The following is a 14106-nucleotide window of genomic DNA, read 5'->3' as shown; positions in this document are numbered from 1 at the left end:
ATGTAAATAATAAAAAGGTACAAATAATACAGGAGCTAAAAGCTTGTCCTAGTTCTCCTGGCCAACAGATGGCGCTGTTTCACCTTATAATCCTGCTGTAAACACTCAAGAGGAAGTTAATCATAACAGTCCTTGTAGGAAGATTCAGTACTTTTGTGATATAATGTGAAATCTGCTGAAACTCCCTTCTCCTCTGACACAGTAGGTTTCCTACCCGATATTTTCTGTAACAAGATTTTAAATATAGCGAATGTTAATGAACTAAACGATCAAAGCAATAGCATGTATTTAAATCGAGTGTATTAAAGCTACCATTTAATGTAATACAGCAGATGTGACACATGCATTTCTTTGCAATTTGTAGTTGTTTGGGTGAATAATATATTTTGTCTTTATGAGCTTGTAACAAATGTAGAAGTATGCAATTTATATCTATCTAGTATATATACAAATATAGTCATAATGTAACAGAATATAATATATAATGTTCATATTATGATATAGTATTAAGTTTAGAATAGATTTCCAGATTTTGTGTTTTGGAATATGATTGTGTACTGTGATCACTGTAATAAATGTGTTGGTTAATCATTTATCCCTGTGCAATTGTTAATCTGTATCTCATTCTTGTAATAATATCTGTCCATGTAAGAATGGTAAATTATGTACAAAACTTGCAATATTTGTGTAATTCCCCTCCCTCCACTACAGATATGGGGATCTTTCAGAGGCTCGCAGGACGTCCTCTGAAGTCCATGTGTATTTGGTCACTCTGGTCACGGCACAGCTCTGCTCTCGCTGCGGTGGGCCGAGTGACCTCTGACAGAGCTCTGATAGTGACCTCGAGTCAGCTGACTCAGCATCGCTGTGTTCACCGCGGAGGGTTGGGAGCGAGCCCATCAAACCCTGGTGCTGCTCCTCCACGGTTACCCTTCTCCAGGGTCACACAGGACGACCTGGCCTTCTTCAGAACGCTGCTGCCTGGAAGAACCATCACTGATCCAGACCTGCTGAAGTCCAGCAATGTAGACTGGCTTAAGACAGTGGAAGGTGAACTATTTGCATATCCTAAAGAGTAGTTTGAAAGTTTTAGGCATGTTCTATCAATATAAGCGAGTCGCATTTTACTTCAAAAGTTTGTGGCCAGTAAGATTTTTTACGATTTTTTGTTCACGTGATGTAAAAGAAAACTAGACCCCCCCAAAAATACCCCACAGATCATTTATTATAGCTTGTCAAATTTGCCACTATTTGGGTGTGAGCAAAAACACACCGTTTTTGTGTGTGTCCCTTTAAATGCAAATGAGCTGCTGCTCCCTGCCCCCTTTACAGAAGAGGGTGGAGCTTTAACAGCTCAACAACAACAAAGCTGGAGAATCTCACGCAGCCAAAATGAGGATTGTCAGTAACGGTGTTCAGCCTTACATTGTTCAAACCGGAGTCGACACTGATGGAGAGACTCAGGAAGAAGTTACAACTTTTAGAATGAAACTGGACGTTTCTGACTTTATATCTTGCAATTCTTACTTTATAACTCGAGTTATAAAGTCAGAATTGCAAGTTATAAAGTCAGAATTGCGAGATATAAAGTCAGAATTGCGAGTTATAAAGTCAGAATTGCGAGATATAAAGTCAGAATTGCGAGTTATAAAGTCAGAATCTTGTGATATAAAGTCAGAATCGCTTGATATAGTCAGAATCGCTTGATATAAAGTCAGAATTGCATGATATAAAGTCAGAATTACTTGATATAAAGTCAGAATTGCTTGATATAAAGTCAGAATCTTGTGATATAAAGTCAGAATTGCGAGTTATAAAGTCAGAATCTTGTGATATAAAGTCAGAATTACTTGATATAAAGTCAGAATTGCATGATACAAAGTCAGAATTGCATGATATAAATTCAGAATTACTTGATATAAATTCAGAATTGCGAGATATAAAGTCAGAATTGCGAGATATAAAGTCAGAATTACTTGATATAAAGTCAGAATTGCATGATATAAAGTCAGAATTGCATGATATAAATTCAGAATTACTTGATATAAAGTCAGAATTACTTGATATAAATTCAGAATTGCGAGATATAAAGTCAGAATTGCGAGATATAAAGTCAGAATTACTTGATATAAAGTCAGAATTGCATGATGTAAAGTCAGAATTGCATGATATAAATTCAGAATTACTTGATATAAAGTCAGAATTGCGAGATATAAAGTCAGAATTGCATGATATAAATTCAGAATTGATATAAAGTCAGAATTGCATGATATAAAGTCAGAATTACTTGATATAAAGTCAGAATTGCATGATATAAATTCAGAATTTATATAAAGTCAAAATTGTGTGATATAAAGTCAGAATTGCGTGATATAAAGTCAGAATTACTTGATATAAAGTCAGAATTGCGTGATATAAAGTCAGAATTACTTGATATAAAGTCAGAATCGCTTGATATAGTCAGAATCGCTTGATATAAAGTCAGAATTGCATGATATAAAGTCAGAATTACTTGATATAAAGTCAGAATTGCTTGATATAAAGTCAGAATTGCTTGATATAAAGTCAGAATTGCATGATATAAAGTCAGAATTACTTGATATAAAGTCAGAATTGCATGATATAAATTCAGAATTGATATAAAGTCAGAATTGCATGATATAAATTCAGAATTTATATAAAGTCAAAATTGTGTGATATAAAGTCAGAATTGCGTGATATAAAGTCAGAATTACTTGATATAAAGTCAGAATTGCGTGATATAAAGTCAGAATTACTTGATATAAAGTCAGAATCGCTTGATATAGTCAGAATCGCTTGATATAAAGTCAGAATTGCATGATATAAAGTCAGAATTACTTGATATAAAGTCAGAATTGCTTGATATAAAGTCAGAATTGCTTGATATAAAGTCAGAATTGCATGATATAAAGTCAGAATCGCTTGATATAAAGTCAGAATTGCATGATATAAATTCAGAATTACTTGATATAAAGTCAGAATTGCGAGATATAAAGTCCGAATTGCATGATATAAAGTCAGAATTACTTGATATAAAGTCAGAATTGCTTGATATAGTCAGAATTGCTTGATATAAAGTCAGAATTGCATGATATAAAGTCAGAATTACTTGATATAAAGTCAGAATTGCGTGATATAAAGTCAGAATCTTGTGATATAAAGTCAGAATTGCGAGTTATAAAGTCAGAATCTTGTGATATAAAGTCAGAATTACTTGATATAAAGTCAGAATTGCATGATACAAAGTCAGAATTGCATGATATAAATTCAGAATTACTTGATATAAATTCAGAATTGCGAGATATAAAGTCAGAATTGCGAGATATAAAGTCAGAATTACTTGATATAAAGTCAGAATTGCATGATATAAAGTCAGAATTGCATGATATAAATTCAGAATTACTTGATATAAAGTCAGAATTACTTGATATAAATTCAGAATTGCGAGATATAAAGTCAGAATTGCGAGATATAAAGTCAGAATTACTTGATATAAAGTCAGAATTGCATGATGTAAAGTCAGAATTGCATGATATAAATTCAGAATTACTTGATATAAAGTCAGAATTGCGAGATATAAAGTCAGAATTGCATGATATAAATTCAGAATTGATATAAAGTCAGAATTGCATGATATAAAGTCAGAATTACTTGATATAAAGTCAGAATTGCATGATATAAATTCAGAATTTATATAAAGTCAAAATTGTGTGATATAAAGTCAGAATTGCGTGATATAAAGTCAGAATTACTTGATATAAAGTCAGAATTGCGTGATATAAAGTCAGAATTACTTGATATAAAGTCAGAATCGCTTGATATAGTCAGAATCGCTTGATATAAAGTCAGAATTGCATGATATAAAGTCAGAATTACTTGATATAAAGTCAGAAATGCTTGATATAGTCAGAATTGCTTGATATAAAGTCAGAATTGCATGATATAAAGTCAGAATTACTTGATATAAAGTCAGAATTGCGTGATATAAAGTCAGAATCTTGTGATATAAAGTCAGAATTGCGAGTTATAAAGTCAGAATCTTGTGATATAAAGTCAGAATTACTTGATATAAAGTCAGAATTGCATGATACAAAGTCAGAATTGCATGATATAAATTCAGAATTACTTGATATAAATTCAGAATTGCGAGATATAAAGTCAGAATTGCGAGATATAAAGTCAGAATTACTTGATATAAAGTCAGAATTGCATGATATAAAGTCAGAATTGCATGATATAAATTCAGAATTACTTGATATAAAGTCAGAATTACTTGATATAAATTCAGAATTGCGAGATATAAAGTCAGAATTGCGAGATATAAAGTCAGAATTACTTGATATAAAGTCAGAATTGCATGATGTAAAGTCAGAATTGCATGATATAAATTCAGAATTACTTGATATAAAGTCAGAATTGCGAGATATAAAGTCAGAATTGCATGATATAAATTCAGAATTGATATAAAGTCAGAATTGCATGATATAAAGTCAGAATTACTTGATATAAAGTCAGAATTGCATGATATAAATTCAGAATTTATATAAAGTCAAAATTGTGTGATATAAAGTCAGAATTGCGTGATATAAAGTCAGAATTACTTGATATAAAGTCAGAATTGCGTGATATAAAGTCAGAATTACTTGATATAAAGTCAGAATCGCTTGATATAGTCAGAATCGCTTGATATAAAGTCAGAATTGCATGATATAAAGTCAGAATTACTTGATATAAAGTCAGAATTGCTTGATATAAAGTCAGAATTGCTTGATATAAAGTCAGAATTGCATGATATAAAGTCAGAATTACTTGATATAAAGTCAGAATTGCATGATATAAATTCAGAATTGATATAAAGTCAGAATTGCATGATATAAATTCAGAATTTATATAAAGTCAAAATTGTGTGATATAAAGTCAGAATTGCGTGATATAAAGTCAGAATTACTTGATATAAAGTCAGAATTGCGTGATATAAAGTCAGAATTACTTGATATAAAGTCAGAATCGCTTGATATAGTCAGAATCGCTTGATATAAAGTCAGAATTGCATGATATAAAGTCAGAATTACTTGATATAAAGTCAGAATTGCTTGATATAAAGTCAGAATTGCTTGATATAAAGTCAGAATTGCATGATATAAAGTCAGAATCGCTTGATATAAAGTCAGAATTGCATGATATAAATTCAGAATTACTTGATATAAAGTCAGAATTGCGAGATATAAAGTCCGAATTGCATGATATAAAGTCAGAATTACTTGATATAAAGTCAGAATTGCTTGATATAGTCAGAATTGCTTGATATAAAGTCAGAATTGCATGATATAAAGTCAGAATTACTTGATATAAAGTCAGAATTGCGTGATATAAAGTCAGAATCTTGTGATATAAAGTCAGAATTGCGAGTTATAAAGTCAGAATCTTGTGATATAAAGTCAGAATTACTTGATATAAAGTCAGAATTGCATGATACAAAGTCAGAATTGCATGATATAAATTCAGAATTACTTGATATAAATTCAGAATTGCGAGATATAAAGTCAGAATTGCGAGATATAAAGTCAGAATTACTTGATATAAAGTCAGAATTGCATGATATAAAGTCAGAATTGCATGATATAAATTCAGAATTACTTGATATAAAGTCAGAATTACTTGATATAAATTCAGAATTGCGAGATATAAAGTCAGAATTGCGAGATATAAAGTCAGAATTACTTGATATAAAGTCAGAATTGCATGATGTAAAGTCAGAATTGCATGATATAAATTCAGAATTACTTGATATAAAGTCAGAATTGCGAGATATAAAGTCAGAATTGCATGATATAAATTCAGAATTGATATAAAGTCAGAATTGCATGATATAAAGTCAGAATTACTTGATATAAAGTCAGAATTGCATGATATAAATTCAGAATTTATATAAAGTCAAAATTGTGTGATATAAAGTCAGAATTGCGTGATATAAAGTCAGAATTACTTGATATAAAGTCAGAATTGCGTGATATAAAGTCAGAATTACTTGATATAAAGTCAGAATCGCTTGATATAGTCAGAATCGCTTGATATAAAGTCAGAATTGCATGATATAAAGTCAGAATTACTTGATATAAAGTCAGAATTGCTTGATATAAAGTCAGAATTGCTTGATATAAAGTCAGAATTGCATGATATAAAGTCAGAATCGCTTGATATAAAGTCAGAATTGCATGATATAAATTCAGAATTACTTGATATAAAGTCAGAATTGCGAGATATAAAGTCCGAATTGCATGATATAAATTCAGAATTGATATAGTCAGAATTGCATGATATAAAGTCAGAATTACTTGATATAAAGTCAGAATTGCATGATATAAATTCAGAATTGATATAAAGTCAGAATTGCATGATATAAATTCAGAATTTATATAAAGTCAAAATTGTGTGATATAAAGTCAGAATTGCGTGATATAAAGTCAGAATTACTTGATATAAAGTCAGAATTGCGTGATATAAAGTCAGAATTACTTGATATAAAGTCAGAATCGCTTGATATAGTCAGAATCGCTTGATATAAAGTCAGAATTGCATGATATAAAGTCAGAATTACTTGATATAAAGTCAGAATTGCTTGATATAAAGTCAGAATTGCTTGATATAAAGTCAGAATTACTTGATATAAAGTCAGAATTGCTTGATATAAAGTCAGAATTGCATGATATAAAGTCAGAATTACTTGATATAAAGTCAGAATTGCGTGATATAAAGTCAGAATTACTTGATATAAAGTCAGAATCGCTTGATATAGTCAGAATCGCTTGATATAAAGTCAGAATTGCATGATATAAAGTCAGAATTACTTGATATAAAGTCAGAATTGCTTGATATAAAGTCAGAATTGCATGATATAAAGTCAGAATCGCTTGATATAAAGTCAGAATTGCATGATATAAATTCAGAATTACTTGATATAAAGTCAGAATTGCGAGATATAAAGTCCGAATTGCATGATATAAATTCAGAATTTATATAGTCAGAATTGCATGATATAAAGTCAGAATTACTTGATATAAAGTCAGAATTGCATGATATAAATTCAGAATTGATATAAAGTCAGAATTGCATGATATAAATTCAGAATTTATATAAAGTCAAAATTGTGTGATATAAAGTCAGAATTGCGTGATATAAAGTCAGAATTACTTGATATAAAGTCAGAATTGCAAGATATAAAGTCAGAATTGCGTGATATAAAGTCAGAATTGCGTGATATAAAGTCAGAATTGCTTGATAAAAAGTCAGAATTGCTTGATATAAAGTCAGAATTGCTTGATATAAAGTCAGAATTGCTTGATAAAAAGTCAGAATTGCTTGATAAAAAGTCAGAATTGCGTGATATAAAGTCAGAATTGCTTGATATAAAGTCAGAATTGCTTGATAAGTCAGAATTGCTTGATATAAAGTCAGAATTGCTTGATATAAAGTCAGAATTGCTTGATAAAAAGTCAGAATTGTGTGATATAAAGTCAGAATTGCTTGATATAAAGTCAGAATTGCTTGATAAGTCAGAATTGCTTGATAAAAAGTCAGAATTGCTTGATATAAAGTCAGAATTGCTTGATAAAAAGTCAGAATTGTGAGTTATAAAGTCAGAATTGCTTGATATAAAGTCAGAATTGCTTGATAAAAAGTCAGAATTGCTCGATATAAAGTCAGAATTGCTTGATATAAAGTCAGAATTGCTTGATAAAAAGTCAGAATTGTGTTATAAAGTCAGAATTGTGAAAAAAGTCAAAATTAAATTAATTTTGTAATTTAGTGGCAGAAACAAGCTTCTGTAGGTATTGCCTTATTTTATATCGTTTATAAAAAATATATCGATATGTCATACAAACTCAATATACTGCTCAGCCCTATTCAAGCATAATGTTTGAGAATTGTAATATTAAATATCAGTTAATGCTTGTTGGTTTTTTCCTGGTAGGTAATAGTGAAGTACTCCTGAGACCCAAAACAACAGAGGAGGTCTCTCAGATTCTCAGGTCAGATTTCCATGATCACACTGATTTTGTAGTGTGTATTTGTTTACAAGGCTTGTTTTCTTAAATCATCCACTGTTTTTCCACAGGTACTGTAACGAGCGTCATCTGGCAGTGTGTCCACAGGGAGGGAACACAGGTCTGGTGGGAGGAAGTGTCCCGGTGTTTGATGAGATCATCCTCTCCACTTCTCTAATGAACCAAGTCATGACGTTTGACAACATCTCAGGTGTGCTTGCTAGATGCCATCATAACTTTACCTGTAGCATCTGTGACAAAAGTTAAATATATTCATTTGGCTTTCAGGTATCCTCACTTGTCAGGCAGGCTGTGTGTTAGAGAACCTGTCTCTCTATCTGGAGGAAAGAGACTTCATCATGCCACTGGATCTCGGGGCGAAGGGAAGCTGCCATATTGGAGGGAATGTGTCCACTAATGCAGGTGGGCTCAGACTGCTGCGCTACGGGTCGCTTAGAGGGACAGTTCTGGGCCTGGAAGTGGTGAGCACCTCCATCTTAACAGAAATCAAAGAGAGTTAGAAATCTACCTCTTTTTATATGATATCCAAAAGTCCCAAAATGGCTTTAAGTTGTGTTCTTACCCATCTTTCATGTGCAGGTTTTGGCAGATGGGCGGGTTTTGAACTGCCTGGCCACACTCCGCAAGGACAACACTGGTTACGACCTCAAGCAGCTTTTTATTGGCTCAGAAGGGACATTAGGGGTCATTACTGCTGTTTCCATCCTGTGCCCTCGCAAGCCTAAAGCGGTCAATGTAGCGTTTTTAGGTAAAATTACTAAAAAAGCACATTTTAAACATGCTAAAGATATTACAGGCCATTCACAACAAGGATGATGAATATAACTATAAAGTTTTAATAATCATTGTAATTCCACGAGAATATGGAAGTCCACACCACAACTGTAACGATAACAACACAGCTGATGAACAATAAACACCAGGGGAAAGTTACTTTTAAAAATAATGCGTTACAATATTGCGTTACTCCCTAAAAAAGTAACTAATTGTGTTACTTAGTTACTTTTTATGGGAAGTAATGGATTACATTACTTTTGGATTACTTTTTGTCACCTGAGCTGGGCTTGCATGTTTTTTTTTTAATAACAAAAAATAAAAGTTCTACTTTTGGTAAAACTAAAGGCCCTTTCACTGCAAAAGTGAAATAATTAAGCCTCAGGCTGATGAAAATGCAAAATCACTCCTGTACAGTAGAGGGCGCAGCAGTAAAAACAAAAATGAAACAAATGTAATGTTTAACTAAAGTCATTTTTGCTTATTAGTATGATTGAATTGTTCAGCAGCAAGGACATTGGTTAATAAAGTGAGATTAAATGCATAAAGTATATTTTAACATATTTAATTATTGCAGGTTTGCGTAATATTCTGAGATTGCATTTCACAGCATTTCACGGCGTTTTTGCCATTTTTATTAAAATAGGACTGTATGTAGGCAGGAAGTGAAGTTGGAGAGAAAAAAGGGGATGGGATCGGGAAAGGTCCACGAGCTAGGAATCGAATTCGCTATATGTCGATGCTGCCCACTAGGCTATCGGTCCCGACATTTCACTGCTTTTAATCATTTTGAGGAATACTGAATCTGTTTTTGTTAAAGTGAGATGAGTAAATCATACATTGGAGTGAACGCTAATGTAGTTATTGTTTCAGTTATCTTCATAGTTATCATTCTTGGTGTAAACTGGCCGCTTCAGCTTATTGCAGTTCCTCGTGTGTTCTGCAGGGTGCTCCAGCTTTCAGCAACTGCTGGAAACATTTCAGTGTTGTCGAGGGATGCTGGGAGAGATCCTGTCTGCTTTTGAGTTTTTAGATGCTTCCTGTATGAACCTTCTGGAGAAGCATCTGAAACTCACCAACCCCATCACAGGTAAACACAATTTAAAGCTTTGGGTACCATTGTTTTTAAAGTCGTGATGTAACGACGTAACAGTCTGTTTCACAAAGTAGTGACAGATCTTTTATTCTGTTTTATTGTGACATACATCTGAGTTAAGTTATTGAACAAGGAAAAAATGTAGGGCGGGGACCTGTTTCTATACATTAGTTGTTGATTGGATGGAGGAGGATTTGAATGTGAGCTTGCGGCTGATTGTAAAAAAGGGGGCGGGGTTTAAGCGGTTGAAATGATTGGAGAAGTCTGCCATACATCACCAGAAAGAAGTTGTCTGTTATTTCATCGGAAGATGGATGGATGAATCGTTCACAATAACATCAATAACATGCATTTAGAGCAAACAGAGAGGATTTTTACGTCGTGCTGACTTAGTGTAGCTCTGAAACTCTTTTGTAATTGATAAATTTTCCAAGAATCATCATTCATCAAGTGATCGGGCAGACCAAACCGTGAGTCATAGAGCCTTGAAAATTGGAGGACTGGTAGTTCTCATACCGTCTACAACGTCACCAAAGCTCACCCCAATCGTGTATAGAATTGCTCATAACCCCTGAACCCAACAAAATTCGATTCCTGTATTAAATCGCCACCCTTTTCAGGTATTTTGGACTTTTTTTGAAAAAAACTAATTTTGCGAACTAATCCTAGGTTTTTTGGTCCGATCAGTGCAGCAAGATTCTCTGGAGTCTGACTGTCAATAATTATAAAAAAAAAAAAAAAAAGTTAAAATTTAGATAAATTTCGATACTTTTTTTTACTAAAATGGCTATAACTCATGAATGAAATGAGACATTTTCACCAAACTTGGCACACCTATGTAAGAGCTCATTCTGTGGTTGCGTGATAAAGGACGTGGCGACTGGCCACTTGGTGGCACTATAACATAGAAAAAATGTAAAAATGGCTATAACTATGCCACCCTAAGTCTGATTGACTTGAAAATTGGCATGTAGTGTCTTTGTCCAAGGTTTCAAGACTGGCTTTGAGGACATTCGCGTATCTCGAAAAATGCGGCCAGTGGTGGCTAATGAATTTTGAGCAGCTATCAGACAAGGTTAACGGAGGCCGATCAGAACGAAACTCGCTGGGCCTGTTTGACTCACAACCCTAGAGACCTCTAAGAAATACAAAAGAAATCGGCCACCAGGGGGCATCTTCCCTTTTTCATGTGTGTAAAAAGGATTGTATATCACACAATTTTTCGCTCACCCACATCATTCATACTCCTCATTCTGAGCAACTTTGCCTCTAGGATCGCATCTGTGCATCAAATCCTTCGTTAAATATTGGAGATTATTTCAAAAAACAACTTTGGCGAACTAGTCCTATGTTTTTGGCTCAACCTCGATAACTGTTAAAAAGCTTTAAAAATCATATATTTCCTATAGTAAATTGCCTGTATTTGCTGTAAATGGTCTTTTCCATCTATGGTCGAGATGGTTACAGGCTTGCTAAACTTTTTAACCATGTGCTTAAAGACCTTAAAGCGCTTGAACCCGATAATTGCCGCTTGCAGCTATATTTCATTTCTGTTTTTATTGCACTCTTGAATGTGTTTTAAAGCAGAATGATATGTCTTGCAGAATGTCCCTTTTACATTGTCATCGAGACCGCTGGATCCAGCTCAGCCCACGATGAAGAAAAACTACACAACTTCCTTGAGGAGGTCATGACATCATCTCTGGTGACCGATGGGACAGTTGCGACAGAGGCGACAAAAATCAAGGCACTCTGCTCACTTGTTTCGTGTGGATCGATTTCAACATTTGTCTGTGTTTTTGAACTTGATGCGCTAAAGGTCTTATGTCTATACAGGCATTGTGGTCTTTGAGGGAGCGAGTCACAGAAGCTCTGACACATGAAGGCTACACCTACAAATATGACATCTCCCTCCCTGTGGAGAAGATCTACGATTTAGTTGAAGACATGAGGGGGCACCTTGGAGACATGGCCAAGAATGTTGTTGGTTATGGACATGTTGGTATGGTTATCTTTTTGTCTTGCAATGAGTCTGTGGCTGGAATACACTTCGACTTTTTTTGAGCATCTTTTTGTTCCAGGTGATGGAAATCTTCATCTAAACATCACATCCCCCTCTAAGGACCCCGCTCTACTGGCTGCCATTGAGCCGTACGTGTACGAGTGGACGGCCCGATGGAAAGGCAGCATCAGTGCAGAGCATGGCTTGGGTCTGAAGAAGAGAAACTACATTTACTACAGTAAACCCTCAGAGGCAGTCGCCCTCATGGGCAGCATTAAAGCCATGCTGGATCCTAAAGGCATTCTCAACCCTTACAAAACACTGCCAGACAACATACACTAATAGTTTCATATGAAAATTACAAAACCACATTTTTATTGTACTGTTTTGTGTTGAATGGACCATAAGAGATTAAAATCAGAGTGTTTATTTTGTTCAGTGTTGTGTTTTTAGAAGTGATGCTTTAAATATAATAACGCCCCTTTCACAAGATGTAATATAAGTCTCTGGTGTCCCCAGAATGTGTCTGTGAAGTTTCAGCTCAAAATATCCCACAGATCATTTATTATAGCTTGTCAAATTTGCCTCTATTTGGATGTGAGCAAAAACACACCGTTTTTGTGTGTGTCCCTTTAAATGCAAATGAGCTCCGCTTTCCAGAAGAGGGCGGAGCTTTAACAGCTCAACAACAACAAAGCTGGAGAATCTCACGCAGCCAAAATGACGAAAGTGTTCAGCCTTACATTGTTCAAATCGGAGTCGACACTGATGGAGAGACTCAGGAAGAAGTTACAATCATTTGGAGAGACTGTTTATGATTTTATTGGGATTATAAAAAAAAGGAGTGGGTGGATTTTTATCATTACTGGTTTGCACACACATCTGTGTTCAAACACCATATAAAATGAATTTTTTATATTAGGTCCCCTTTAAAACTACACTATGTAACGTTTGGCCCTCTAGCGGTTGAAGCATAAAACTACAGGTTACTTGCGGAGGAACATTGGTTTGGTAATGACGCGAGGTGTGCTTCGACTCTGCGGATGAATCTGAAGATGACCACAGGTGATCTCCTCATCAGGTAATCATGACACTGCTACTGCTGACAACATCAAAACTGCCCAACAGTGTCTCATGGTCAGGTAAGCTGTTGAAATTAGTTTTAAAATAACGTTACAAAAGTTTGGCAACGCTGACATCTGAAAACGATTGTTATTCATATCAAATAACGGTGGAATCTATAACTAGGCAAGGCTATTTTTAACAAAATAGACCGAAGAAGTAATGCAACTATTGTGACTATGTTTTATTTCGGGTACTGTAATAAGCTTTTCCAGTTTGTCGTGTCTCGCTGAGGTCGATGTACCGAGTTCACACGTCAAATGTCCGACTTTGAGTGGCGTTCCAGACATTATTTCCTAGAAGGAGGTGGGAAAAAAATCCCAAATCCGATCTGTATTGAACGCAGCATTACCCTTGCTTTTGTGGGAATGACTAAAGTATGCAGTTTCCTGGGAAATCCGTCCAGACAGCTCTAAAACATATATTATAGGCTTACCATAGGGTTAAAGGGTTAGTTCACCCAAAAATGAAATTTCTGTCATTAATTACTCTCCCTCATGTCGTTCCACACCCGTAAGACCTTCATTCATCTTCAGAACACAAATTAAGATATTTTTGATGAAATCCTGCATAGAAGGCAATGGTACTTCCTCTCTCAAGATCCAACTAAAAACATATTTAAATCGGATCATGTGACTACAGTGGTTCTACCTTAATATAAAGCGAGAAGAATATTTTTGTGCGCCAAAAAAACAAAATAACGTCTTTATTCAACAATATCTAGTGATGGGAGATTTCAAAACACTGCTTCGGAGTGTTACAAATCTTTTGTGTTGAATCAGAGGTTCGAATCGCGTATCAGACCGCTGAAACCACGTGACTTTGTCGCTCCAAACCACTGATTCGATTCGTAAAGCTCCGAAGCTTCATGAAGCAGTGTTTTGAAATTGGCCATCACTAGATATTGTTAAAAAGTTTTTTTTTTCTAATATTAATATGAAGCACTGTACTCACATGAACTGATTTAAATATGTTTTTAGTACATTAATGGATCTTGAGAGAGGAAATATCATTGCTGGCTATGC

The 14106-nt window shown here is 34.3% G+C and overlaps 1 protein-coding gene across 1 annotated transcript; it reads left to right on the top strand.

The window, feature by feature from the left end:
• Positions 1–59: 59 nt before the first annotated feature.
• On the top strand, positions 60–12397 carry d2hgdh (D-2-hydroxyglutarate dehydrogenase). The gene is made up of 10 exons (XM_048163505.1): positions 60–201; positions 712–1050; positions 7994–8051; positions 8138–8277; positions 8355–8548; positions 8667–8835; positions 9808–9951; positions 11562–11704; positions 11794–11959; positions 12039–12397. Exons 2-10 carry the CDS (start codon positions 714–716, stop codon positions 12299–12301), a joined length of 1614 nt encoding a protein of 537 aa, XP_048019462.1. The 5' UTR covers positions 60–201; positions 712–713; the 3' UTR covers positions 12302–12397.
• The last annotated feature ends 1709 nt before the right edge of the window (positions 12398–14106 follow it).

Source organism: Megalobrama amblycephala, linkage group LG17, assembly GCF_018812025.1.
Source record: "Megalobrama amblycephala isolate DHTTF-2021 linkage group LG17, ASM1881202v1, whole genome shotgun sequence".
In the NCBI taxonomy this organism is placed as follows: domain Eukaryota; kingdom Metazoa; phylum Chordata; class Actinopteri; order Cypriniformes; family Xenocyprididae; genus Megalobrama; species Megalobrama amblycephala.
This window is presented reverse-complemented; position numbering and strand designations above follow the sequence as displayed.

Coding starts and splice junctions, on each gene's coding strand:
- d2hgdh (XM_048163505.1), top strand. CDS start 714: ATGGGGATCTTTCAGAGGCTCGCAGGACGTCCTCTGAAGTCCATGTGT. Junction 11,705..11,793: donor CAGAGGCGACAAAAATCAAG/GCACTCTGCTCA, acceptor ATGTCTATACAG/GCATTGTGGTCTTTGAGGGA. Junction 11,960..12,038: donor TGTTGGTTATGGACATGTTG/GTATGGTTATCT, acceptor TTTTTGTTCCAG/GTGATGGAAATCTTCATCTA.